Source organism: Columba livia, chromosome 30 (genome assembly GCF_036013475.1).
Source record: "Columba livia isolate bColLiv1 breed racing homer chromosome 30, bColLiv1.pat.W.v2, whole genome shotgun sequence".
Taxonomy (NCBI): domain Eukaryota; kingdom Metazoa; phylum Chordata; class Aves; order Columbiformes; family Columbidae; genus Columba; species Columba livia.
The window spans coordinates 1,299,021-1,323,888 of NC_088631.1; the positions used below are offsets into that span (position 1 = coordinate 1,299,021).

General features: G+C 66.2%; 3 protein-coding genes across 3 annotated transcripts in view; 1 reads left to right on the forward strand and 2 right to left on the reverse strand.

Moving 5' to 3' along the window:
• XAB2 (XPA binding protein 2) overlaps positions 1 to 2,985 on the reverse strand; it is an 85,407-nt gene extending 82,422 nt beyond the window's left edge. The window contains exon 1 of the mRNA XM_065043796.1: positions 2,723 to 2,985. Within this exon, the coding sequence (XP_064899868.1) occupies positions 2,723 to 2,941 (219 nt within the window). The 5' untranslated portion in view covers positions 2,942 to 2,985. The remainder of the gene's footprint in view (positions 1 to 2,722) is intronic.
• A 75-nt stretch (positions 2,986 to 3,060) lies between these two features.
• On the forward strand, positions 3,061 to 11,335 carry LOC110355326 (protein PET100 homolog, mitochondrial). The gene is made up of 4 exons (XM_065043960.1): positions 3,061 to 3,212; positions 6,432 to 6,518; positions 7,493 to 7,525; positions 9,409 to 11,335. Exons 1-4 carry the CDS (start codon positions 3,132 to 3,134, stop codon positions 9,460 to 9,462), a joined length of 255 nt encoding a protein of 84 aa, XP_064900032.1. The 5' UTR covers positions 3,061 to 3,131; the 3' UTR covers positions 9,463 to 11,335.
• Positions 11,336 to 13,052: 1,717 nt separating this feature from the next.
• PCP2 (Purkinje cell protein 2) lies at positions 13,053 to 24,629 on the reverse strand. Its single transcript, XM_065043959.1, has 4 exons — positions 24,554 to 24,629; positions 20,640 to 20,790; positions 18,457 to 18,587; positions 13,053 to 13,116 (listed from the first exon to the last, which is right to left on the reverse strand). The coding sequence occupies exons 1-4, from the start codon at positions 24,590 to 24,592 to the stop codon at positions 13,111 to 13,113; spliced, it is 327 nt and encodes a 108-aa protein (XP_064900031.1). The 5' UTR covers positions 24,593 to 24,629; the 3' UTR covers positions 13,053 to 13,110.
• Positions 24,630 to 24,868: the final 239 nt, after the last annotated feature.

Consider the following 24,868-nt stretch of genomic DNA (forward strand, 5'->3'; position numbering starts at 1 on the left):
GGGAACCTCCTCCTCCTCCTGGGGACATTGGGGACAACGGGGACACAGTCAGGGGACGGGGACAATGGGGACATGAGGAGCTGGAAGGAGGGGGGACAATGGGGAATGAGGGGGGAACCTCCTCCTGGGGACATTGGGGACAACGGGGACACCGTCAGGGGACGGGGACAATGGGGACATGAGGAGCCAGAACGAGGGGGGACAATGGGGAACGAGGGGGGAACCTCCTCCTGGGGACATTGGGGACAATGGGGACACCGTCAGGGGACACGAGGAGCCAGAACGAGGGGGGACAATGGGGAACGAGGGGGAACCTCTTCCTCCTCCTGGGGACATTGGGGACAATGGGGACACCGTCAGGGGACAGGGACAATGGGGACATGAGGAGCTGGAAGGAGGGGGGACAATGGGGAATGAGGGGGAACCTCCTCCTGGGGACATTGGGGACACCGTCAGGGGACACGAGGAGCCAGAACGAGGGGGGACAATGGGGAACGAGGGGGGAACCTCCTCCTGGGGACATTGGGGACAATGGGGACACCGTCAGGGGACACGAGGAGCCAGAACGAGGGGGGACAATGGGGAACGAGGGGGGACAATGGGGAACGAAGGGGGAACCTCCTCCTCCTCCTGGGGACATTGGGGACAATGGGGACACCGTCAGGGGACACGAGGAGCCAGAACAAGGGGGGACAATGGGGAACGAGGGGGAACCTCCTCCTCCTGGGGACATTGGGGACAACGGGGACACCGTCAGGGGACACGAGGAGCCAGAACGAGGGGGGACAATGGGGAACGAGGGGGGACAATGGGGAACGAGGGGGGACAATGGGGAACGAGGGGGGACAATGGGGAACGAGGGGGGACAATGGGGAACGAGGGGGGAACCTCCTCCTCCTCCTGGGGACATTGGGGACAACGGGGACACCGTCAAGGGACGGGGACAATGGGGACATGAGGAGCTGGAAGGAGGGGGGACAATGGGGAACGAGGGGGGACAACGGGGGGACAAGGACAAAACACAGCAGCTCCTCCTCATGTGAAACCTTCTGCTCTCCTGGGGACATCAGGGGACGTGGGGACATCAGGGGACGCGGGGACACTGTCAGGGATCGGCTGGAACAGGTGGACACAGAACAAAGGGAGAAAGGGAGTGACAATAGGGGGTGACGGGGTAGAGAACGGGGGTGACAGGGAGCGCAGCAGCTGCTCATGCGGCGCCTCCTGCTGCTGGGGACATGGGGACAGTGGGGACTATGGGGACATGGGGGCAGTGGGGACAACGGGGACTATGGGGACAACGGGGGCAGTGGGGACAACGGGGACTGTGGGGACAGTGGGGACAATAGGGACAATAGGGACAGTGGGGACAATAGGGACAGTGGGGACTACGGTGACAATAAGGACTACGGGGACAATAGGGACAGTGGGGATAACGGGGACAGTGGGGATAACGGGGACAGTGGAGACATGGGGACAGTGGGACCATGGGGACAGTGGGACCATGGGGACAGTGGGACCATGGGGACAATAGGGACTATGGGGACTACAGGGACAATAAGGACTATGGGGACAACGGGGACAGTGGGGACAATAAGGACTATGGGGACAGTGGGGACAACGGGGACTATGGGGACAGTGGGGACAATGGGGACTATGGGGACAGTGGGGACTACGGGGACAACGGGGACAGTGGGGACATGGGGACTATGGGGACAACAGGGACAGTGGGGACTACGGGGACAGTGGGGATAACGGGGACAGTGGGGATAACGGGGACAATAGGGACTATGGGGACATGGGGACAGTGGGACCATGGGGACAGTGGGGACAACGGGGACAATAGGGACTATGGGGACAGTGGGACAACAGGGACTATGGGGACAGTGGGGACTACGGGGACAGTGGGGACAACGGGGACAACGGGGACAGTGGGGACAACGGGGACAGTGGGGCCAGTGGGGACTACAGGGACAATAAGGACTATGGGGACAACGGGGACAGTGGGGACTACGGGGACAGTGGGGACAATAAGGACTATGGGGACAGTGGGGACAACGGGGACACGGGGACAGTGGGGACAATGGGGACTATGGGGACACGGGGACTATGGGGACATGGTGAGGGGACACAACCAGAGAATGAGGGTGACAGGGAGCTGGGATGTGGGGGGACAGGGCCACGGGGGGGACATGGAGCAGATATGAGGTGGGCTGGGGACACGGGACAGTGGGGACAGGGACTGAGGAGACAGGGACACACAGACGTGGCCGTGGGTGGGGACCGGGACTTGAGAGGGGACCCAGGGACACGGATGTGGGAGGGGACCGAGATGTGGCGGGAAAGGGAGGGGACAGGGATGGGGACAGGAACACGGGGTGGGGACAGGGACACCGGGTTGGGGGGGGGGGGACAAAAGGACACCGGGTTGGGGGGGGGGGGACAAAAGGACACCGGGTTGGGGGGGGGGGACAAAAGGACACCGGGTTGGGGGGGGGGGGACAAAAGGACACCGGGGTGGGGGGGGGGGACAGGGACACCGGGGTGGGGGGGGGGACAAGGACACCGGGTTGGGGGGGGGGGGGGACAACGACACCGGGTTGGGGGGGGGGGACAAGGACACCGCGCGGGGGGGGGAACGACACCACACGGACACATGGGGACGCGGGGTGGGGGGGACGATATATGGGGACGGAGTGGGGGGGACCGGATCCCCACTCACAAAGCTCAGCTCGGGCCGCTCCGGCTCCATCTCCGCTCCAGGCCCCGGCTCCAGCTCAGGCCCAGGGGCCGCTCCCGGCTCCGGTGGCTCCATCTCCGGCTCCATCTCCGGTTCCGCTCCCGGTTCCGCTCCCGGTTCCGCTCCCGGTTCCGCTCCCGGTTCCGCTCCCGGTTCCGCTCCGGGCCCCGGCGGCTCCGCCATCCCCGCCGCGTCCGCCATGCCTTCCCGCTCCGCCACCACTTCCGGCGAGCCGCTCTGATGCCACTTCCGCCCTCCCTTCGCCCTCCCTTCGCCCACCCGCCTAACTCCCTTTGGCCGAGCCTCGCCCCGCCGCCCCTTCTGCCTAACTCTGATTGGCCGGCTCGCTCCTCTGTCCAATAGGCGGCGTCGGTGCTGGGGTGCTCGGCCAATGGGCGGCCGCCGTGTTGCGGGGTGGGGAGGTGGAAGTGGCTGTGGAGGCGCCATGGGGGTGAAGCTGGAGATCCTGCGGGTGTGTGGGGGGGAAAACGGGGGGAAAACGGAGCGGGGGGGCGGTTGGGGGGGCAATAAGGGGGGGGCAATAAGGGGGGGTAACAAGGGGGGCAATAGGGGGCGGTTTGGAGCAATAAAGCGGGCAATGGGGGGCTAGGGGGCCGCTGGGGGGGCAATAGGGGTTATTAACCCGGGCGGGGGGAGCAATTAAGGGCAATAACTTGGGGGGTATTAATGGGGGGGGGGGAATAGAGGGGTGGGGACAATAAGGGGGGGGTCTTAATTATGGGGGGGCAGTTTAGGGATAGTTTGGGGGGGGGCAATGGGGGGGGAATCAGCCCTTGGGGGGGCAGGTAAAGGGTATTAACCGCGGGGGGGGGAATAGGGGGGTATTAATGGGGGGGGGAATAGGGGGGTATTAATGGGGGGGGCAGTTTTGGGGGGTTAATAAGGGGGGGGGGCAGTGAGGGGGTATCAGCCATGGGGGGGCAATAGGGGTTATTAACCCCGGGGGGTATTAAGGGCTATGGGGGGGGCAGGTGGGGGGTATCAGGATGGGGGGGCAATAAGAGGTGGGGGCAATAAGGGCCCGTCCCCCCCCCCCCCCCCCGGGGGACACTCGGGGGTGACATTGGGGCTGGTGACATTGGGGGGTCCTGACAGGGACATTGAGGGGACAGCGGGTGACATTGGGGGACAGCGGGTGACACCTGGACATGGGTGACATTGGGGGGACAGCGGGTGACACCCGCACACGGGTGACATTGGAGGACTGCAGGTGATAAGGGGACACAGGTGACATTGGGGGCGGTGGGTGACACCTGGACAGGAGTGACATTGGGGAACAGCGGGTGACACCTGGACACGGGTGACATTGGGGGCGGTGGGTGACACCAGGACAGGGGTGAAATTGGGGACAGCAGGTGACACCTGGACACGGGTGACATTGGGGACAGTGGGTGACACTGAGACATGGGTGACTTTGGGGACAGCAGGTGACACCAGGACACAGGTGATATTGGGGGACAGCGGGTGACACCCGCAAACGGGTGACATTGGGGGACAGCAGGTGATAACGGGACACAGGTGACATTGGGGGCGGTGGGTGACACTGAGACATGGGTGACTTTGGGGCCAATGGGGGACAGTGGGACACGGGTGACATTGGGGGGACAGCGGGTGACACCCGCACACGGGTGACATTGGAGGACTGCAGGTGATAAGGGGACACAGGTGACATTGGTGGTGGTGGGTGACACCTGGACACGGGTGACATTGGGGACAGCAGGTGACACCTGGACACGGGTGACATTGGGGAACAGCGGGTGACACCTGGACACGGGTGACATTGGGGCCAGTGGGGGACAGCGGGACACGGGTGACATTGGGGGACAGGGGGTGGCACCAGGACACAGGTGACATTGGGGACAGTGGGGGACACAGGTACACAAGTGACATTGGGGGCGGTGGGTGACACCAGGACATGGGTGACATTGGGGACAGCAGGTGACACCAGGACATGGGTGACATTGGGGCCAGCGGGTGACACCAGGACATGGGTGACTTTGGGGCCAGTGGGGGACAGCGGGACACGGGTGACATTGGGGGGACAGCGGGTGATGACGGGACACGGGTGACATTGGGGGCGGTGGGTGACACCGGGACATGGGTGACATTGGGGACAGCAGGTGACACCTGGACACGGGTGACATTGGGGACAGCGGGTGACACTGGGACGTGGGGGACAGGGGGTGACACCAGGACACGGGTGACATTGGGGGGCAGCAGGTGATAAGGGGACACAGGTGACATTGGGGGCGGTGGGTGACACCGGGACATTGGTGACATTGGGGACAGCAGGTGACACCTGGACACGGGTGACATTGGGGACAGCGGGTGACACCTGGACATGGGTGACATTGGGGACAGCGGGTGACACCCGCACACGGGTGACATTGGAGGACAGCAGGTGATAACGGGACACAGGTGACATTGGGAACAATGGGTGACACCGCAACATTGGGGACAGTGAGTGACACCTGGACACAAGTGACATTGGAGGACAGCAGGGGACACCGGGACACAAGTGACATTGGGGGACAGTGGGTGACACTGGGGACAGCAGGTGAGACTGGGATACAGGTGACAGTGGGGGACACTGGGACACGGGTGACACCGGGACATGAGTGACATTGGGGGACAGTGGGTGACACCGGGACATGGGTGACATTGGGGACAGTGGGTGACACCAGGACACAGATGACATTGTGGGCCAGTGGGTGACACCAGGACACAGGTGACATTGGGGGGACAGCGGGTGACACCCGCAAACGGGTGACATTGGGGGACAGCAGGAGATAAGGGGACACAGGTGACATTGGGGGTGGTGGGTGACACCGGGACAGGGGTGACATTGGGGACAGCAGGTGACACCTGGACAAGGGTGAAATTGGGGACAGCGGGTGACCCTTGGACATGGGGGACAGGGGGTGACACCAGGACACGGGTGACATTGGGGGGACAGCGGGTGACACCCGCACACGGGTGACATTGGAGGACAGCAGGTGATAACAGGACACAGGTGACATTGGGAACAATGGGTGACACCGTGACATGGGTGACGTTGGGGACAGTGAGTGACACCTGGACACAGGTGACATTGGAGGACAGCAGGGGACACCGGGACACAGGTGACATTGGTGACAGTGGGTGACACCGGGACACAGGTGACATTGGGGGACAGTGGGTGACACTGGGACATGGGTGACATTGGGGACAGTGGGTGAACCCAGGACACAGGTGACATTGGGGGACAGTGGGTGACACTGGGATACAGGTGACAGTGGGGGACATCGGGACACGGGTGACACCAGGACACGAGTGACATTGGGGGACAGTGGGTGACACCGGAACACGGATGACATTGGGGACAGTGGGTGACACCGGGACTCGGGTGACATGGGGGGGACAGCGGGTGACATTGGGGGACAGTGGGTGACACCAGAACATGGATGACATTGGGGACAGGGTGACACCAGGACACGGGTGACACTGGGGACAGGGGGTGACACTGGAACACAGGTAACATTGGGGGATACCGGGGGATACCGGAACACAGGTGACAGTGGGTGACACCAGGACACAGGTGAAATTGGGTGACACCAGGACACGGGTGACATTGGGGACAGCGGGTGACCCCAGGGGGGGTGACAGGAGGTGACAATGTCGCTGTCCCCAGATGTTCCTCTATTTGTCCTTCCCTGTTGGCGTTTTCTGGGTCTCGAACCAGGCGGGGCCGTTCCAGGGGGGCGTGGTCAAGCGCAAGGTGGGCGGGGCCCAGACGCCTGGGTCCCCTAAAGGGGGGTTGGGGCCCCGGACACCTGGGTCCTTCTGGGGGGGAGGGCCCCGAATGCCTGGGTCCTGTAAAGGGGGTTGGGGTCCCGGACGCCTGGGTCCCTTAGGGGGAGGGCCCCGGACACCTGGGTCCCTTAGTGGGGGAGTGGCCCCGGACACCTGGGTCCCCTGGTGGGGAGGGCCCCGGACGCCTGGGTCCCCTAAAGGGGGTTGGGGCCCCGGACGCCTGGGTCCCTTAGTGGGAGGGCCCCGGACGCCTGGGTCCCCTAAAGGCGGTTGGGGCCCCGGACGCCTGGGTCCCTTAGTGGGAGGGCTCCGGACACCTGGGTCCCTTAGTCGGGGAGTGGCCCCGGACACCTGGGTCCCCTGGTGGGAAGGGCCCCGGACGCCTGGGTCCCCTAAAGGGGGTTGGGGCCCCGGACGCCTGGGTCCCTTAGTGGGAGGGCCCCGGACACCTGGGTACCTTAGTGGGAGGGCCCTGGATGCCTGGGTCCCTTAGGGGGAGGGCCCCGGACACCTGGGTCCCTTAGTGGGGGAGTGGCCCCGGACACCTGGGTCCCCTGGTGGGGAGGGCCCCGAACGCCTGGGTCCCCTGGGGGGAAGTGGCCCTGGACACCTGGGTCCCTTAGGGGGAGAGCCCCGGACGCCTGGGTCCCCTAAAGGAGGCTGGGGCCCCGAACGCCTGGGTCCCTTAGTGGGAGGGCCCCGGACGCCTGGGTCCCCTGGGGGGAAGTGGCCCTGAACACCTGGGTCCCTTAGGGGGAGAGCCCCGGACGCCTGGGTCCCCTAAAGGGGGTTGGGGCCCCGGACGCCTGGGTCCCTTAGGGGGAGAGGGACCTGGATTCCTGGGTCCCCTAAAGGGGGTTGGGGCCCCGGACGCCTGGGTCCCCTGTTGGGGAGGGGCCCGGACGCCTGGGTCCCCCCTGACCCTGCCCTTGTCCCCAGAGGGAGATTTTTCCGCCCGACGACCCTGAGCGGGTGAGTGACCCCGATGTCCCCAATGTCACCTCCGTGTCCCATGTGTCACCCCTGTGTCCCCAGTGTCACTGTCTGTGTCACCCCCATGTCCCCAACGTCTCTCCAGTGTCCCCAATGTTCCAAACATCCCCCCAGTGTCCCCCACAATGTCCCCAACAACCCTCTCAATGTCCTCGCAGTGTCCCCAGCATCCCCTTAGTGTCCCCAATGTCCCCAAGGTCCCCAACATGTCCCCACTGTCCCGTGTCCCCTGTCCCCGCTGTCCCCAGTCCCATGTCTCCATGTCCCCACTGGCCCCATGTCCCTGCTGTCCCTTGACCCCCTATTGTCCCCTCACCTCATGTCCCCCGTGTCCCCTGTCCCCACTGTCCCATGTCCCCATTGTCCCCTTTCTCCTGTGTCCCCTGTCCCCAACTGTCCTCTGATCCCCTGTGTCCCCATGTCCCCACTGAACCACTTTCCCCACTGTCCCATGTCCCCTGTCCTCACTGAGCCCTTGTCCCCCTGTCCCTTGTCCCCCTGTCCCCCCTGTCCCCATGTCCCCACTGTTTCCTGTCCCCATGTCCCCACTATCCCCTGTCCCTCATCCCTGTGTCCCCACTGTCCTCGTGTCCCCCCTGTCCCCACTGTCCCCTGTCCCCACTCTGCCCATGTCCTCACTGTCCCCACTGTCCCCCTGTCCCCACTGTCCCCATGTCCCCAATATCCCCTGTCCCTGTGTCCCCATGTCCCCAATATCCCCTGTCCCTCATCCCTGTGGCCCCATTGTCCTCGTGTCCCCCCGTCCCCATGTCCCCCTGTCCCCACTGTCCCCTGTCCCCACTCTGCCCATGTCCTCACTGTCCCCACTATCCCCTGTCCCCCATCCCTGTGTCCCCACTATCCCCATGTCCCCTGTCCCCATTGTCCCCCCTGTCCTCTATCCCCCGTCCCCCTGTCACCATTGTCCCCCCTGTCCCCACTGTCCCCATGTCCCCACTATCCCCTGTCCCTCATCCCTGTGTCCCCACTTCCCTTGTGTCCCCCCGTCCCCATATCCCCCTGTCCCCACTCTGCCCATGTCCCCACTGTCCCCATGTCCCCACTGTCCCCATATCCCCTGTCCCCACTCTGCCCATGTCCCCACTGTCCCCATGTCCCCACTGTCCCCATATCCCCCTGTCCCCTCTCTGCCCATGTCCTCACTGTCCCCATGTCCCCACTGTCCCCATATCCCCTGTCTCCCATTCCTGCGTCCCCACTGTTCCCATGTCCCCACTGTCCCCACTGTCCCCATATCCCCTGTCCCCACTGTCCCCATGTCCCCTCTGTCCCTCCTGTCCTCATTGTCCCCACTGTCTCCTATCCCTGTGTCCCCATGTCCCCACTATCCCCTGTCCCCTCTCTGCCCATGTCTCCACTGTCCCCATATCCCCCTGTCCCCTCTCTGCCCATGTCCTCACTGTCCCCATGTCCCCACTGTCCCCTCTCTGCCCATGTCCTCACTGTCCCCATGTCCCCACTGTCCCCACTATCCCCTGTCCCCCATCCCTGTGTCCCCACTGTCCCCATGTCCCCTCTGTCCCCCCTGTCCTCATTGTCCCCACTGTCTCCTATCCCTGTGTTCCCATGTCCCCACTATCCCCTGTCCCCTCTCTGCCCATGTCCCCACTGTCCCCATATCCCCTGTCCCCACTCTGCCCATGTCCTCACTGTCCCCATGTCCCCACTGTCCCCACTATCCCCTGTCCCCCGTCCCTGCGTCCCCACTGTCCCCATGTCCCCTCTGTCCCCCCTGTCCTCATTGTCCCCACTGTCTCCTATCCCTGTGTCCCCATGTCCCCACTATCCCCTGTCCCCATGTCCCCCCTGACCCCATGTCCCCTTTGTCCCCATGTCCCCAGCGCCGGGTCCTGGCTGAGCTGAAGCGGCGGCTGCGGGAGGGGACCCGAGACTGAGGGGACACGGGGACAGCGGCCACCCCCAGCGTGTGACACCGCGGCCGTGACACCGGGGACACGTGGCAGCTCAACGTGGCTTCGCGGTGACACCGGGGACACGCGGCTTCGTCCTGGCGCCGTCACTGTCACTGTGGTGGTGACAAGAGGGGACATTTGACTACATTTGTCACCGTGGCCGTGTCCCGATGCCACCACCATGGCCGTGTTGGTGACAAGAGGGGACAAAGGGGACAGGTGGCTTCATCCTCGTGCCATCGCCATGGTCACATTGGTGACAAGAGGGGACAAAGGGGACAGGTGGCTTTGTCCTCATGTCATCGCTGTGGCCACGTTGGTGACAAGAGGGGACAAAGGGGACAGGTGGCTTTGTCCTCATGTCATCGCTGTGACCGTGTTGGTGACAAGGGGGACAGTGACTGCCACCTGATGCCATCACTGTGGCCACACGGGTGACAAGAGGGGACAAAGGGGACAGGTGGCTTTGTCCTCATGTCATCGCTGTGACCATGTTGGTGACAAGAGGGGACAAAGGGGACAGGTGGCTTCATCCTCGTGCCATCGCCATGGTCACATTGGTGACAAGAGGGGACAAAGGGGACACGCGGCTTCATCTTCGTGCCATCGCTGTGACCGTGTTGGTGACAAAGGGGACAGTGACTGCCACCTGATGCCATCGCTGTGGCCACATTGGTGACAAGAGGGGACAAAGGGGACAGGTGGCTTTGTCCTCATGTCATCGCTGTGACCGTGTTGGTGACAAAGGGGACAGCGACTGCCACCTGATGTCATCGCTGTGGCCACGTTGGTGACAAGAGGGGACAAAGGAGACATGTGGCTTTGTCCTCATGTCATCGCTGTGACCGTGTTGGTGACAAAGGGGACAGTGACTGCCACCTGATGCCATCGCTGTGGCCACATTGGTGACAAGAGGGGACAAAGGGGACGTGGCTTCATCCTTGTGCCATCGCCATGGTCACATTGGTGACAAGAGGGGACAAAGGGGACACGTGGCTTCATCCTCGTGCCGTCGCCATGGTCACATTGGTGACAAGAGGGGACAAAGGGGACATGTGGCTTTGTCCTCATGTCATCGCTGTGACCGTGTTGGTGACAAAGGGGACAGCGTCTGGCACCTGATGCCATCGCTGTGGCCACACGGGTGACAAGAGGGGACAAAGGGGACATGTGGCTTCGTCTTCGTGTCATCGCTGTGACCGTGTTGGTGACAAAGGGGACAGCGACTGCCACTTGATGCCATCGCTGTGGCCACATTGGTGACAAGAGGGGACAAAGGAGACATGTGGCTTTGTCCTCATGTCATCGCTGTGACCGTGTTGGTGACAAAGGGGACAGTGACTGCCACCTGATGCCATCGCTGTGGCCACGTTGGTGACAAGAGGGGACAAAGGGGACATGTGGCTTCATCCTCGTGCCATCGCCATGGTCACATTGGTGACAAGAGGGGACAAAGGGGACATGTGGCTTTGTCCTCATGTCATCGCTGTGACCGTGTTGGTGACAAGGGGGACAGTGACTGCCACCTGATGCCATCGCTGTGGCCACACGGGTGACAAGAGGGGACAAAGGGGACATGTGGCTTTGTCCTGATGCCACCGCTGGGACCGCGTTGGTGACAAGGGACACGCGGCTGCGTCCCGGTGCCACCGCCGCAACAGAGGGGACATCTGGCCGCATCTTGTCACCGCGTCCGTGACATGGGGACACGTGGCCGTGTCCTGATGCCACCACATGAGTGACACGGGGACACGTGGCCGTCCCCATGTCCCTGCTCTGGTAGCGTCACCATCCTTGGAGGGGACAATGCCACCCGCGGTGTCCCCAACGCCAATAAACAGTGCTGGTATTGTCATTGTCACCGTCACCGCCTGCGTGGGGGGACACGGTGACACGGGGGGGGCGGTGTCACCCAGGGTGACATGGGAGGTGGCTTCGGTGTCCCCTGGTGCCACCAGGGGGGTGCTGGGGACCTCGTGTCCCTTTGTGCCACCTGTGTGCTGTGGGTGTCCCTTAGTGTCACCCATCGGACCCCCCTCGTGTCACCCGTTGGTGCGGGTGTCCCTTAGTGTCACCCGTGGGACCCCCCTCATGTCACCCGTTGGTGTGGGTGTCCCTTAGTGTCACCCGTGGGACCCCCCTCGTGTCACCCAGTGGTGCAGGTGTCCCTTAGTGTCACCCGTCGGACCCGCTTCGTGTCACCCGGTGGTGCGGGTGTCCCTTAGTGTCACCCGTGGGACCCCCCTCGTGTCACCCGTTGGTGCGGGTGTCCCTTAGTGTCACCCGCGGGACCCCCCTCTTGTCACCCGTTGGTGCGGGTGTCCCTTAGTGTCACCCGCGGGACCCCCCTCTTGTCACCCGTTGGTGCGGGTGTCCCTTAGTGTCACCCGTGGGACCCCCCTCGTGTCACCCGTTGGTGCGGGTGTCCCTTAGTGTCACCCGTGGGACCCCCCTCGTGTCACCCGGTGGTGCGGGAGTCCCTTAGTGTCACCCGTGGGACCCCCCTCGTGTCACCCGGTGGTGCGGGTGTCCCTTAGTGTCACCCGTCGGACCCCACTCGTGTCACCCGTTGGTGCGGGTGTCCCTTAGTGTCTCCCGTGGGACCCCCCTCGTGTCACCCGGTGGTGCGGGTGTCCCTTAGTGTCACCCGTGGGACCCGCGTCGTGTCACCCGTTGGTGCGGGTGTCCCTTAGTGTCACCCGTGGGAACCCCCTCGTGTCACCCGTTGGTGCGGGTGTCCCTTAGTGTCACCCGTGGGACCCCCCTCGTGTCACCCGGTGGTGCGGGTGTCCCTTAGTGTCTCCCGTGGGACCTCCGTCGTGTCACCCGTTGGTGCGGGTGTCCCTTAGTGTCACCCGTGGGACCCCCCTCTTGTCACCCGTTGGTGCGGGTGTCCCTTAGTGTCACCCGTGGGACCCGCTTCGTGTCACCCGGTGGTGCGGGTGTCCCTTAGTGTCACCCGTGGGACCCCCCTCGTGTCACCCGTTGGTGCGGGTGTCCCTTAGTGTCACCCGTGGGACCCCCCTCGTGTCACCCGGTGGTGCGGGTGCCCCTTAGTGTCACCCGTGGGACCCCCCTCGTGTCACCCGGTGGTGCGGGTGCCCCTTAGTGTCACCCGCGGGATCCCCCTCGTGTCACCCGGTGGTGCGGGTGTCCCTTAGTGTCACCCGTGGGACCCCCCTCGTGTCACCCGTTGGTGCGGGTGTCCCTTAGTGTCACCCGTGGGACCCCCCTCGTGTCACCCGTTGGTGCGGGTGTCCCTTAGTGTCACCCGTGGGACCCCCCTCGTGTCACCCGTTGGTGCGGGTGCCCCTTAGTGTCACCCGTGGGCCCCCCCTCGTGTCACCCGTTGGTGCGGGTGTCCCTTAGTGTCACCCGTGGGACCCCCTTCATGTCACCCGTTGGTGCGGGTGTCCCTTAGTGTCACCCCTGCGGGTGTCCCTTGTGTCCCCCCCTCCATGTCCCCCCGCAATGTCACCCGTGTCCCCCCCCTCCCGCCCCGTGTCCCAGGCCCCACAGTGACGCCATCAGGGGGTTTATTGGGGGTGACAGCCTGGGGGGGGGGACACGTGGGGTGACATCACGAGCTTGGGGACGTTGGGGGTCGGTGACACCATCAGGGGCTGGAGCTCAGTCCTGTGGGGAGATGGGGGGGTGACAATGGGGGGGTGTCCCCAACATGGGGGTGACACCAGGAGGGTCCCAGGTGTCCCCCCCATGTCCCTGTGTCCCCCAAGCCCCTTGTCCCCCCATGTCCCCCCGGTGTCCCCTCCGTACCTGCCCCCCAAGTCCCTGTCCCTCAGTGTCCCCAATGTCCCCCCATGTCCCCTTACCTGTCCCCCTCAAACCCTAGTTCCTGTCCCTGCAGTGTCCTCCTTGTTCCCCCATGTTGCTACCTGTCCCCCCCTGAACCCCGATGTCCCCATGTCCCCTGGTCCCTGTTCCCCCAAACCCCAGTGTCCCCATGTCCCTGTCCCCCTGAACCCCAGTGTCTCCCCATCCCAGTGTCCCCCTATTGGTCCCTGTCCCCCCCGAACCCCGGTGTCCCCATGTCCCTGTTCCCTGGTCCCCCTGTCCCGGTGTCCCCACATCTGTCCCTGTCCCCCTGTCCCAGTGTCCCCCTGAACCCCAGTAGCTCCCTGTCCCCCTATTGGTCCCTGTCCCAGTGTCCCCCATCAGTCCCTGTCCCCCCGAACCCCAATGTCCCCATGTCCCTGTTCCCTGGTCCCCCTGTCCCAGTGTCCCCATGTCTGTCCCTGTCCCCTCGAACCCCAGTGTCCCCCTATCGGTCCCTGTCCCCCTGTCCCAGTGTCCCCCATCGGTCCCTGTCCCCCCGAACCCCAATGTCCCCATGTCCCTGTTCCCTGGTCCCCCTGTCCCAGTGTCCCCATGTCTGTCCCTGTCCCCTCGAACCTCAGTGTCCCCCTATCGGTCCCTGTCCCCCTGTCCCGGTGTCCCCCATCGGTCCCTGTCCCCCCGAACCCCAATGTCCCCATGTCCCTGTTCCCTGGTCCCCCTGTCCCAGTGTCCCCATGTCTGTCCCTGTCCCCTCGAACCCCAGTGTCCCCTGTCCCCCTATCGGTCCCTGTCCCCCTGTCCCGGTGTCCCCCATCGGTCCCTGTCCCCCTGAACCCCAGTGTCCCCATGTCCCTGTCCCCCCTGAACCCCGGTGTGCCCCCTGTCCCAGTGTCCCCCCGAACCCCGGTGTCCCCATGTCTCAGTGTCCCCTGTTGGTCCCTGTCCCCCCTGTCCCGGTGTCCCCCTGTCCTCCAGTCCCTGTCCCCCCGAACCCTGGTGTCCCCATGTCACGGTGTCCCCCTATTGGTCCCTGTCCTGGTGTCCCTGTCCACCCTCTGTCCCTGTCGACCCTGAACCCCAGTGTCCCCTGGTCCCCTGGTCCCTGTCCCCCCTGAACCCCAGTGTCCCCATGTCACGGTGTCCCCCTATTGGTCCCTGTCCCCCGGTCCCTGTCCTGGTGTCCCTGTCCCCGCTCTGTCCCTGTCCCCCCCTAACCCCGGTGTCTCCCTGTCCCCTGGTCCCTGTCCCTCCAAACCCCGCTGTCCCCATGTCACGGTGTCCCCCTATTGGTCCCTGTCCGGGTGTCCTGGTGTCCCTGTCCACCCTCTGTCCCTGTCCCCCCTGAACCCCAGTGTCCCCCCGTCCCGGTGTCCCCAGTCAGTCCCTGTCCCCCCAAACCCCGGTGTCCCCATGGCACGGTGTCCCCCTATCAGTCCCTGTCCCCCGGTCCGTGTCCCAGTGTCCTGGTGTCCCTGTCCCCCCTCTGTCCCTGTCCCCCCCGAACCCCGGTGTCCCCCTGGTCTCTGTCCCCCCCGAACCCCAGTGTCCCCCCTGTCCCAGTGTCCCCTGTCGGTCCCTGTCCCGGTGTCCCCGTCCCGGTGTCCCCTGGTCCCTGTCCCCTGCTCCCTGTCCTGGTCCCGGGGTCCCTGTCCCGGTGTCCTGGTGTCCCTGTCCCCCCTGAACCCCAGTGTCCTCCCTGTCCCGGTGTCCCCTGTCGGTCCCTGTCCCGGCGTCCCTGTCCTCTGGTCTCTGTCCCAGTCCCGGTGTCCATGTCCCGGTGTCCCCTGTCCCCAGTCTGTCCCTGTCCCGGTGTCCCCATCGGTCCCGGTCCGTACCTGTCCGTTCCCGAAGCCGGGCGGGCGCGGCACCGTAAGCCGCTGCTCGTCCATCCGCCGGCCCTGCGCGCTCACCACGGGTCCCTGTCCCCCCGAACCCCGGTGTCCCCATGTCCCTGTGTCCCCGCTGTCCCAGTGTCCCTGTCCCGGTGTCCCCATCGGTCCCGGTGCGTCCCGGTCCGTACCTGTCCGTTCCCGAAGCCGGGCAGGCGCGGCACCGGCAGCCGCTGCTCGTCCATCCGCCGGCCCTGCGCACTCGCCACGGGTCCCTGTCCCCCCGAACCCCGGTGTCCCCATGTCCCAGTGTCCCCTGTTGGTCCCCGTCCCGGTGTCCCCGTCCCGGTGTCCCCTGGTCCCTGTTCCCTGCTCCCTGTCCTGGTCCCGGGGTCCCTGTCCCGGTGTCCTGGTGTCCCTGTCCCCCCTGAACCCCAGTGTCCTCCCTGTCCCGGTATCCCCAGTCTGTCCCTGTCCCAGTGTCCCTGTCCCGGTGTCCCTGTCCTCTGGTCCCTGTCCCAGTCCCGGTGTCCCAGTCGCGGTGTCCCTGTCCCAGTGTCCCTGTCCCGGTCCGTACCTGTCCGTTCCCGAAGCCGGGCGGGCGCGGCACCGGCAGCCGCTGCTCGTCCACCCGCCGGCCCTGCGCACTCGCCCCGAACCCCGGTGTCCCCATGTCCCAGTGTCCCCTGTCGGTCCCCGTCCCGGTGTCCCCGTCCCGGTGTCCCTGTCCTGGTGTCCCCTGGTCCCTGTCCCGGTGTCCCTGTCCCCTGCTCCCTGTCCTGGTCCCGGGGTCCCTGTCCCGGTGTCCTGGTGTCCCTGTCCACCCTCTGTCCCTGTCCCCCCCTAACCCCAGTGTCCCCCCTGTCCCGGTGTCCCCTGTCGGTCCCTGTCCCGGTGTCCATGTCCCGGTGTCCCCTGTCCCCAGTCTGTCCCTGTCCCGGTGTCCCCATCGGTCCCGGTGTCCCTGTCCCGGTCCGTACCTGTCCGTTCCCGAAGCCGGGCAGGCGCGGCACCGGCAGCCGCTGCTCGTCCATCCGCCGGCCCTGCGCGCTCACCACGGGTCCCTGTCCCCCCGAGCCCCGGTGTCCCCCTGTCCCAGTGTCCCCTGTTGGTCCCCGTCCCGGTGTCCCCGTCCCGGTGTCCCTGTCCTGGTGTCCCCTGGTCCCTGTCCCGGTGTCCTGGTGTCCCTGTCCACCCTCTGTCCCTGTCCCCCCCGAACTCCAGTGTCCTCCCTGTCCCGCTGTCCCCTGTCGGTCCCTGTCCAGGTGTCCATGTCCCGGTGTCCCCTGTCCCCAGTCTCTCCCTGTCCCGGTGTCCATGTCCCGGTGTCCCCATCGGTCCCGGTGCGTCCCGGTCCGTACCTGTCCGTTCCCGAAGCCGGGCAGGCGCGGCACCGGCAGCCGCTGCTCGTCCATCCGCCGGCCCTGCGCGCTCACCATGGGTCCCTGTCCCCCCGAACCCCGGTGTCCCCATGTCCCTGTGTCCCCGCTGTCCCAGTGTCCCTGTCCCAGTGTCCCCATCGGTCCCGGTGTCCCCATCGGTCCCGGTGCCCCCATCGGTCCCGGTCCGTACCTGTCCGTTCCCGAAGCCGGGCAGGCGCGGCACCGGCAGCCGCTGCTCGTCCATCCGCCGGCCCTGCGCGCTCACCACGGGTCCCTGTCCCCCCGAGCCCCGGTGTCCCCCTGTCCCAGTGTCCCCTGTTGGTCCCCGTCCCGGTGTCCCCGTCCCGGTGTCCCTGTCCTGGTGTCCCCTGGTCCCTGTCCCGGTGTCCTGGTGTCCCTGTCCACCCTCTGTCCCTGTCCCCCCCGAACTCCAGTGTCCTCCCTGTCCCGCTGTCCCCTGTCGGTCCCTGTCCAGGTGTCCATGTCCCGGTGTCCCCTGTCCCCAGTCTCTCCCTGTCCCGGTGTCCATGTCCCGGTGTCCCCATCGGTCCCGGTGCGTCCCGGTCCGTACCTGTCCGTTCCCGAAGCCGGGCAGGCGCGGCACCGGCAGCCGCTGCTCGTCCATCCGCCGGCCCTGCACACTCGCCCCGGGTCCCTGTCCCCCCGAACCCCGGTGTCCCCATGTCCCAGTGTCCCTGCCCCAGTGTCCCCCCTGTCCCAGTGTCCCCCCTGTCCCGGTGTCCCCATCGGTCCCGGTCCGTACCTGTCCGTTCCCGAAGCCGGGCAGGCGCGGCACCGGCAGCCGCTGCTCGTCCATCCGCCGGCCCTGCGCGCTCACCATGGGTCCCTGTCCCCCCGAACCCCGGTGTCCCCATGTCCCTGTGTCCCCGCTGTCCCAGTGTCCCTGTCCCAGTGTCCCCATCGGTCCCGGTGTCCCCATCGGTCCCGGTGCCCCCATCGGTCCCGGTCCGTACCTGTCCGTTCCCGAAGCCGGGCAGGCGCGGCACCGGCAGCCGCTGCTCGTCCACCCGCCGGCCCTGCGCGCTCACCACGGGTCCCTGTCCCCCCCGAACCCCGGTGTCCCCATGTCCCAGTGTCCCTGTCCCAGTGTCCCTGCCCCAGTGTCCCCATCGGTCTCGGTGTCCCCATCGGTCCCGGTGTCCCCATCGGTCCGTACCTGTCCGTTCCCGAAGCCGGGCAGGCGCGGCACCGGCAGCCGCTGCTCGTCCATCCGCCGGCCCTGCGCACTCGCCCCGGGTCCCTGTCCCCCCCGAACCCCGGTGTCCCCCTGTCCCAGTGTCCCCTGTCGGTCCCCGTCCCGGTGTCCCTGTCCTGGTGTCCCCTGGTCCCTGTCCCCGTGTCCCTGTCCCCTGCTCCCTGTCCTGGTCCCGGGGTCCATGTCCCGGTGTCCTGGTGTCCCTGTCCACCCTCTGTCCCTGTCCCCCCCTAACCCCAGTGTCCCCCCTGTCCCGGTGTCCCCTGTCGGTCCCTGTCCAGGTGTCCCTGTCCCGGTGTCCCCTGTCCCCAGTCTGTCCCAGTCCCGGTGTCCCTGTCCCGGTCCGTACCTGTCCGTTCCCGAAGCCGGGCAGGCGCGGCACCGGCAGCCGCTGCTCGTCCACCCGCCGGCCCTGCGCACTCGCCCCGGGTCCCTGTCTCCCCGAACCCCGGTGTCCCCATGTCCCTGTGTCCCCGCTGTCCCAGTGTCCCTGTCCCAGTGTCCCTGTCCCGGTGTCCCCATCCGTCCCGGTGCGTCCCGGTCCGTACCTGTCCGTTCCCGAAGCCGGGCAGGCGCGGCACCGGCAGCCGCTGCTCGTCCATCCGCCGGCCCTGCGCGCTCACCACGGGTCCCTGTCCCCCCGAACCCCGGTGTCCCCATGTCCCTGTGTCCCCGCTGTCCCAGTGTCCCTGTCCCAGTGTCCCTGTCCCAGTGTCCCCATCGGTCCCGGTGTCCCTGTCCCGGTCCGTACCTGTCCGTTCCCGAAGCCGGGCAGGCGCGGCACCGGCAGCCGCTGCTCGTCCATCCGCCGGCCCTGCGCACTCGCCACCAGCTCCAGCAGCGCCGACAGCTCGGGGGGGGCCGGGGGGGCGGCCCCGCCCGCTGCCACGGGGATCGCGACATCGCGACACCGCCCCACACATTGCGACACGACACAACCCGACATCGCGACATCGCCACCCCCCGGCCACCCCCGGCATCACCCGTGTTCCCGCTTGTACCCCCACGCCCACTTTGTCCCCCCGCCGTGTCCCCTCGTGTTCTCTCCACGTCCCCCTTGTCCCCCCCGTGTCCCTTGTGTCCCCCCGTGTCCCCTTCCCACCTGTGTCCCCTTCCCACCTGTGTCCCCCCACTCCCACTTTGTGTCCCCTCCCGTGTCCCCCTTTGTCCCCGCGCATTCTCTCCATGTCCCCCTTGTCCCCGCCATGTCCCTTGTGTCCCCCCGTGTCCCCTTCCCACCTGTGTCCCCCTCATGCCCACTTTGTCCCCCCGTGTCCTCCCGTGTCCCCCTGTGTCCTCTCATGTCCCCCCGTGTCCCACGTGTCCCCCACTGTGTCCCCCCGTGTCCCCCATGTGTCCCCGTGTCCCCTTTCCACCCGTGTCCCGCCCACACCCACTTTGTCCCCCCGTGTCCTCTCATGTCCCCCCCATGTCCCCTTGTGTCCCCCTGTGTCCCCCTTCCCACCCGTGTCCCCCCCATGCCCACTTTGTCCCTGCCGTGTCCCCCCGTGTCCCTTGCGTCCCCCTTGTCACCTTGTGTCCTCCCACATCCCCCCATGTCCTCTCGTGTCCCCCCATATCAACCCGTGTCCCCCCATGTCCTCTTGTGTCCCCCCATGTCCTTCAGTGTCCCCCCGTGTCGCCCCTCTTTCCACCCGTGCCCCCCCACGCCCACATTGTCCCCCCGTGTTTTCTCATGTCCCCCTGTGTCCCCCTGTGTCCCCCTTGTCACCTCGTGTCCCCCCGTGTCCCCCGTGTCTTTCTGTCCTCCCTTGTCCCCCTGTCCCATGTCCCCTGTCCCTGTCCCATGTCCCCTGTCCCATGTCCCCATGTCCCCCTGTCCCATGTCCCCCTGTCCCATGTCCCCATATCCCATGTCCCCATATTCCCTGTCCCCATATCCCCCTGTCCCCTGTCCCCATGTCCCCCTGTCCCCATGTCCCCCATGTCCCCCTGTCCCATGTCCCTTGTCCCCATATCCCCATGTCCCCCTGTCCCATGTCTGCCTGTCCCCTATCCCATGTCCCCTGCCCCCATATCCCCATGTCCCTTGTCCCCTATGTCCCCCTATCCCCTATGTCCCCATGTCCCCTGTCCCCTGTCCCATGTCCCATATCCCATGTCCCGTGTCCCCTGCCCCCATATCCCCATGTCCCTATGTTCCCTGTCCCCTATGTCCCCTGTCCCCTGCCCCCCTGTCCCCACGTCCCCCTCTCCCATGTCCTGTGTCCCCTGTCCTCATGTCCCATGTCCCCTGTCCCCATGTCCCATGTCCCCATATTCCCTGTCCCCATATCCCCATGTCCCCATGTCCCCCTGTCCCATGTCCGCCTGTCCCCTATCCTGTGTCCCCTGTCCCCATGTCCCCATGTCCCCCTGTCCCCCTGTCCCATGTCCGCCTGTCCCCTATCCTGTGTCCGCTGTCCCCATGTCCCCATGTCCCCATGTCCCCATGTCCCCTGTCCCATGTCCCATATCCCATGTCCCATGTCCCCTGTCCCCATGTCCCCTGTCCCCATGTCCCCATGTCCCCTGTCCCATGTCCCATATCCCATGTCCCATGTCCCCTGTCCCCATGTCCCCATGTCCCCATGTCCCCATGTCCCCTGTCCCATGTCCCATATCCCATGTCCCATGTCCCCTGTCCCCATGTCCCCATGTCCCCATGTCCTGTGTCCCCTGTCCCCTGTCCCCATGTCCCCATGTCCTGTGTCCCCTGTCCCCATGTCCCATGTCCCCATGTCCCCATGTCCCATGTCCCCATGTCCCCATGTCCCCATGTCCCCTGTCCCCTGTCCCCATGTCCCCATGTCCCCATGTCCCCTGTCCCCATGTCCCATGTCCCCATGTCCCCATGTCCCCATGTCCCCATGTCCTGTGTCCCCTGTCCCCTGTCCCCATGTCCCCTGTCCCCATGTCCCCATGTCCCCTCACCTCCGGCCCCCCCCAGGCTGCAGCGCTGCTCGTCCATCCGCGCTCCCTGCACCGAGCTCAGCAGCGAGAAGAACCCCTCCTGTTCCGGGGACCCCCCCTGCTCCGGGGACCCCCCCTGTGCCGGGGCGCCCCCCTGTGCCGGGGACCCCTCCTGCAAGGGGGACATCACCCCGAAATAGGGACCCCCCGGGAATGGGGACACCCCGGGAATGGGGACCCCTCCTGCAAGGGGGACATCACCCCGAAATAGGGACCCCCCAGTAATGGGGACACCCCGGTAATGGGGATCCCTCCTGCAAGGGGGACATCACCTCTAAATAGGGACCCCCCCCAGTAATGGGGACCCCCCGGTAATGGGGATCCCTCCCGCAAGGGGGACATCACCCCGAAATAGGGACCCCCCGGTAATGGGGACCCCCAGGTAATGGGGACCCCTCCTGTAAGGGGGACATCACCCTTAAATAGGGACCCCCCCGGTAACGGGGACACCCCGGTAATGGGGACCCCCCCTGCTCTGCGGACCCCTCCTGCAAGGGGGACATCACCCCGAAATAGGGACCCCCGGTAATGGGGACCCCCCTGCTCTGGGGACCCCTCCTGCAAGGGGGACATCACCCCGAAATAGGGACCCCCCAGTAATGGGGACCCCCCGGTAATGGGGATCCCTCCTGCAAGGGGGACATCACCCCGAAATAGGGACCCCCCGGGAATGGGGACACCCCGGTAATGGGGATCCTTCCTGCAAGGTGGACATCACCCCGAAATAGGGACCCCCCCAGTAATGGGGACCCCCCGGTAATGGGGATCCCTCCTGCAAGGGGGACATCACCCTTAAATAGGGACCCCCCGGTAACGGGGACACCCTGGTAATGGGGACCCCTCCTGCAAGGGGGACATCACCCCGAAATAGGGACCCCCCGGTAATGGGGACACCCCGGTAATGGGGACCCCCCCCTGCTCTGCGGACCCCTCCTGCAAGGGGGACATCACCCCGAAATAGGGACCCCCCGGTAATGGGGACCCCTCCTGCAAGGGGGACATCACCCCTAAATAGGGAACCCCCTGTAATGGGGACACCCCCATGCTGGGGACCCCCCGGTAATGGGGACACCCTGGTAATGGGGACCCCTCCTGCAAGGGGGGCATCACTCCTAAATAGGGACCCCCTGTAATGGGGACACCCCGGTAATGGGGAGCCCCTGCAAGGGGGAACCCCCCCGGTAATGGGGACACCCTGGTAATGGGGACCCCTCCTGCAAGGGGGGCATCACCCCAAAATAGGGACCCCCCCGGTAATGGGGACACCCCGGTAATGGGGATCCCTCCTGCAAGGGGGACATCACCTCTAAATAGGGAACCCCCTGTAATGGGGACCCCCTGGTAATGGGGACCCCCCCTGTGCCGGGGACCCCTCCTGCAAGGGGGACATCACCCCGAAATAGGGAACCCCCGGTAATGGGGACACCCCCATGCTGGGGACCCCCGGTAATGGGGACACCCTGGTAATGGGCATCCCCGATAATGGGGACCCCCCACCTCGTTCTGGGGATCCCCCACAATGGGATACCCCCCGTGCTGGGGACCCCCTAATAGGGACCCCCCGGTAATGGGGACCCCCCCCGGTAATGGGGATCCCCCTGTAATGGGGAACCCCCAGTAATGGCGACACCTCCCACAATGGGGACACCCCAGTAATGGGGACCCCCTTAATGGGGACCCCCCCGCAATGGGGACCCCCCCGATAATGGGGACACCCCCCGTAATAAGGACCCCCCCATTCCAATGGGAATCCCCTCCTGTAAATGGGGAAACCCCTGTTACGGGGAATCCCCCCAGTGGGGAAACCCCCCCATCCTGGGGACCCCCCGGTAATGGGGGACCCCCAGAAAATGATCCCCCCCCCCCCCCCGCCCAACTCCCCCCCCTGTAATGGGGACACCCCTGTAAATGGGGACCCCCCCTGCAATGGGAACCCCCCCTGGAAATGGGGACCCCCCCTCGGTAATGGGGAACCCCCTGCAATGGGAACCCCCCGGTAATGGGGAACCCCCTGTCATGGAGACCCCCCCCCCAATCCAGGACTCCCCCTGTTCTGGGGACCCCCCTCGGTGCCCCCCCCCCCCCCCACGGGTGCCCACCCATAGGTGCCCCCCCCACACTTTGTGTCCCCCAACACCCCCCTATGGGTGCCCCCCACCCCTTTGTGCCCCCCACCCATGGGTGACCCCCCCCCCTTTGTGCCCCCACCTCCCACGGGTGCCCCCCACCCATAGGTGCCCCCCACCCCCCATGGGTGCCCCTCAACCCCTTTGTGCCCCCCACCCATAGGTGCCCCCACCCCTTTTTTCCCCCCACCCCTTTGCGCCCCAACCCCTTCGTTCCCCCCACCCCTTTGTGCCCCCCAACCCCCTATGGGTGCCCCCAACCCTTTGTGCCCCCCACCCATGGGTGCCCCCCACCCATAGGTGCCCCCCACCCCTTTTTTCCCCCCACCCCTTTGCGCCCCAACCCCTTCGTTCCCCCCACCCCTTTGTGCCCCCCAACCCCCTATGGGTGCCCCCAACCCTTTGTGCCCCCCACCCATGGGTGCCCCCCAAACCATAGGTGCCCCCCCCACCCATAGGTGCCCCCCACCCATAGGTGCCCCCACCCCTTTGTTCCCTCCACCCCTTTGCTCCCCAACCCTTTCGTTCCCCCCAACCCTTTGTGCCCCCCACCCATAGGTGCCCCCCACCTATGGGTGCCCCCCCACCTATGGGTGCCCCCCCAACCATAGGTGCCCCCCACCCATGGGTGCCCCCACCCCTTCGTTCCCCCCACCCCTTTGTGCCCCCCACCCATAGGTGCCCCCCCAACCATAGGTGCCCCCCACCCATGGGTGCCCCCACCCCTTTGCGCCCCAACCCCTTCGTTCCCCCCACCCCTTTGTGCCCCCCAACCCCTATGGGTGCCCCCACCCATAAGTGCCCCCCCCACCCATAGGTGCCCCCCACCCATGGGTGCCCCCACCCCTTTGTTCCCCCCACCCCTTTGTGCCCCCCAACCCCTATGGGTGCCCCCAACCCTTTGTTCCCCCCACCCATAGGTGCCCCCCACCCATGGGTGCCCCCACCCCTTCGTTCCCCCCACCCCTTTGTGCCCCTCACCCATAGGTGCCCCCCACCTGTAGGTGACCCCCCACCCATAGGTGCCCCCACCCATGGGTGCCCCCACCCCTTTGCTCCCCAACCCCTTCGTTCCCCCCACCCCTTTGTGCCCCCCAACCCCTATGGGTGCCCCCAACCCTTTGTGCCCCCCACCCCTTTGTGCCCCCCACCCATAGGTGCCCCCACCCCTTTATTTCCCCCCACCCCTTTGCGCCCCAACCCCTTTGTTCCCCCCACCCCTTTGTGCCCCCCAACCTCTATGGGTGCCCCCAACCCTTTGTGCCCCCCCCCCCATGGGTGCCCCCCACCCATAGGTGCCCCCACCCCTTTGTTCCCTCCACCCCTTTGCTCCCCAACCCTTTCGTTCCCCCCAACCCTTTGTGCCCCCCACCCATAGGTGCCCCCCACCCATGGGTGCCCCCACCCCTTTGCGTCCCAACCCCTTCGTTCCCCCCACCCCTTTGTGCCCCCCAACCCCTATGGGTGCCCCCCCACCCATAGGTGCCCCCCACCCATGGGTGCCCCCACCCCTTTGTTCCCCCCACCCCTTTGCGCCCCAACCCCTTCGGTCCCCCCACCCATAGGTGCCCCCCAACCCCTATGGGTGCCCCCAACCCTCTGTGCCCCCACCCATAGGTGCCCCCACCCCTTTTTTCCCCCCACCCCTTTGTGCCCCCCAACCCCTATGGGTGCCCCAACCCCTTTGTGCACCCCCCCCATAGGTGCCCCCCCCCCATAGGTGCCCCCCACCCATGGGTGCCCCCTCACCGTCGCGTGCTCGGTCTGTGTCCCCCCCGGGGTGGCCATGGTGGGTGCGGCCCCCGCCGCGCGCCGCCACTTATAGTCCCGGACCCCCCCGTACCCCCCCGCGTCCCCCCCGTGTCACCCACACCCGTGTCACCCACCCCCCCCGTGTCACCCACACCCGTGTCCTCCCCCCCCCCGCGGCCGGATCAACCAGGGGATGCGGGGGTGGGGGGGGCGACACGGGGTGGGTGACACCGCGGGGGGGGGACAAGGGAGGGTGACACGGGGGGGACAAGGGGAGGGACACGGGGGGTGACACGGGGTGGGTGACACGGG

Bases quoted from the DNA above. Each gene is read 5' to 3' on its own strand.
- PCP2 (XM_065043959.1), bottom strand. From the start codon at position 24,592: ATGGCCACCCCGGGGGGGACACAGACCGAGCACGCGACG. The intron at 20,791-24,553 runs GTGAGGGGGCAC...TCCCCCTTGCAG, and splicing joins CACAGACCGAGCACGCGACG to GAGGGGTCCCCGGCACAGGG. The intron at 18,588-20,639 runs GTGAGGGGACAT...TCCCCGTGGCAG, and splicing joins CAGCCTGGGGGGGGCCGGAG to CGGGCGGGGCCGCCCCCCCG.
- LOC110355326 (XM_065043960.1), top strand. From the start codon at position 3,132: ATGGGCGGCCGCCGTGTTGCGGGGTGGGGAGGTGGAAGTGGCTGTGGA. The intron at 3,213-6,431 runs GTGTGTGGGGGG...CGCTGTCCCCAG, and splicing joins TGAAGCTGGAGATCCTGCGG to ATGTTCCTCTATTTGTCCTT. The intron at 7,526-9,408 runs GTGAGTGACCCC...CCATGTCCCCAG, and splicing joins CGCCCGACGACCCTGAGCGG to CGCCGGGTCCTGGCTGAGCT.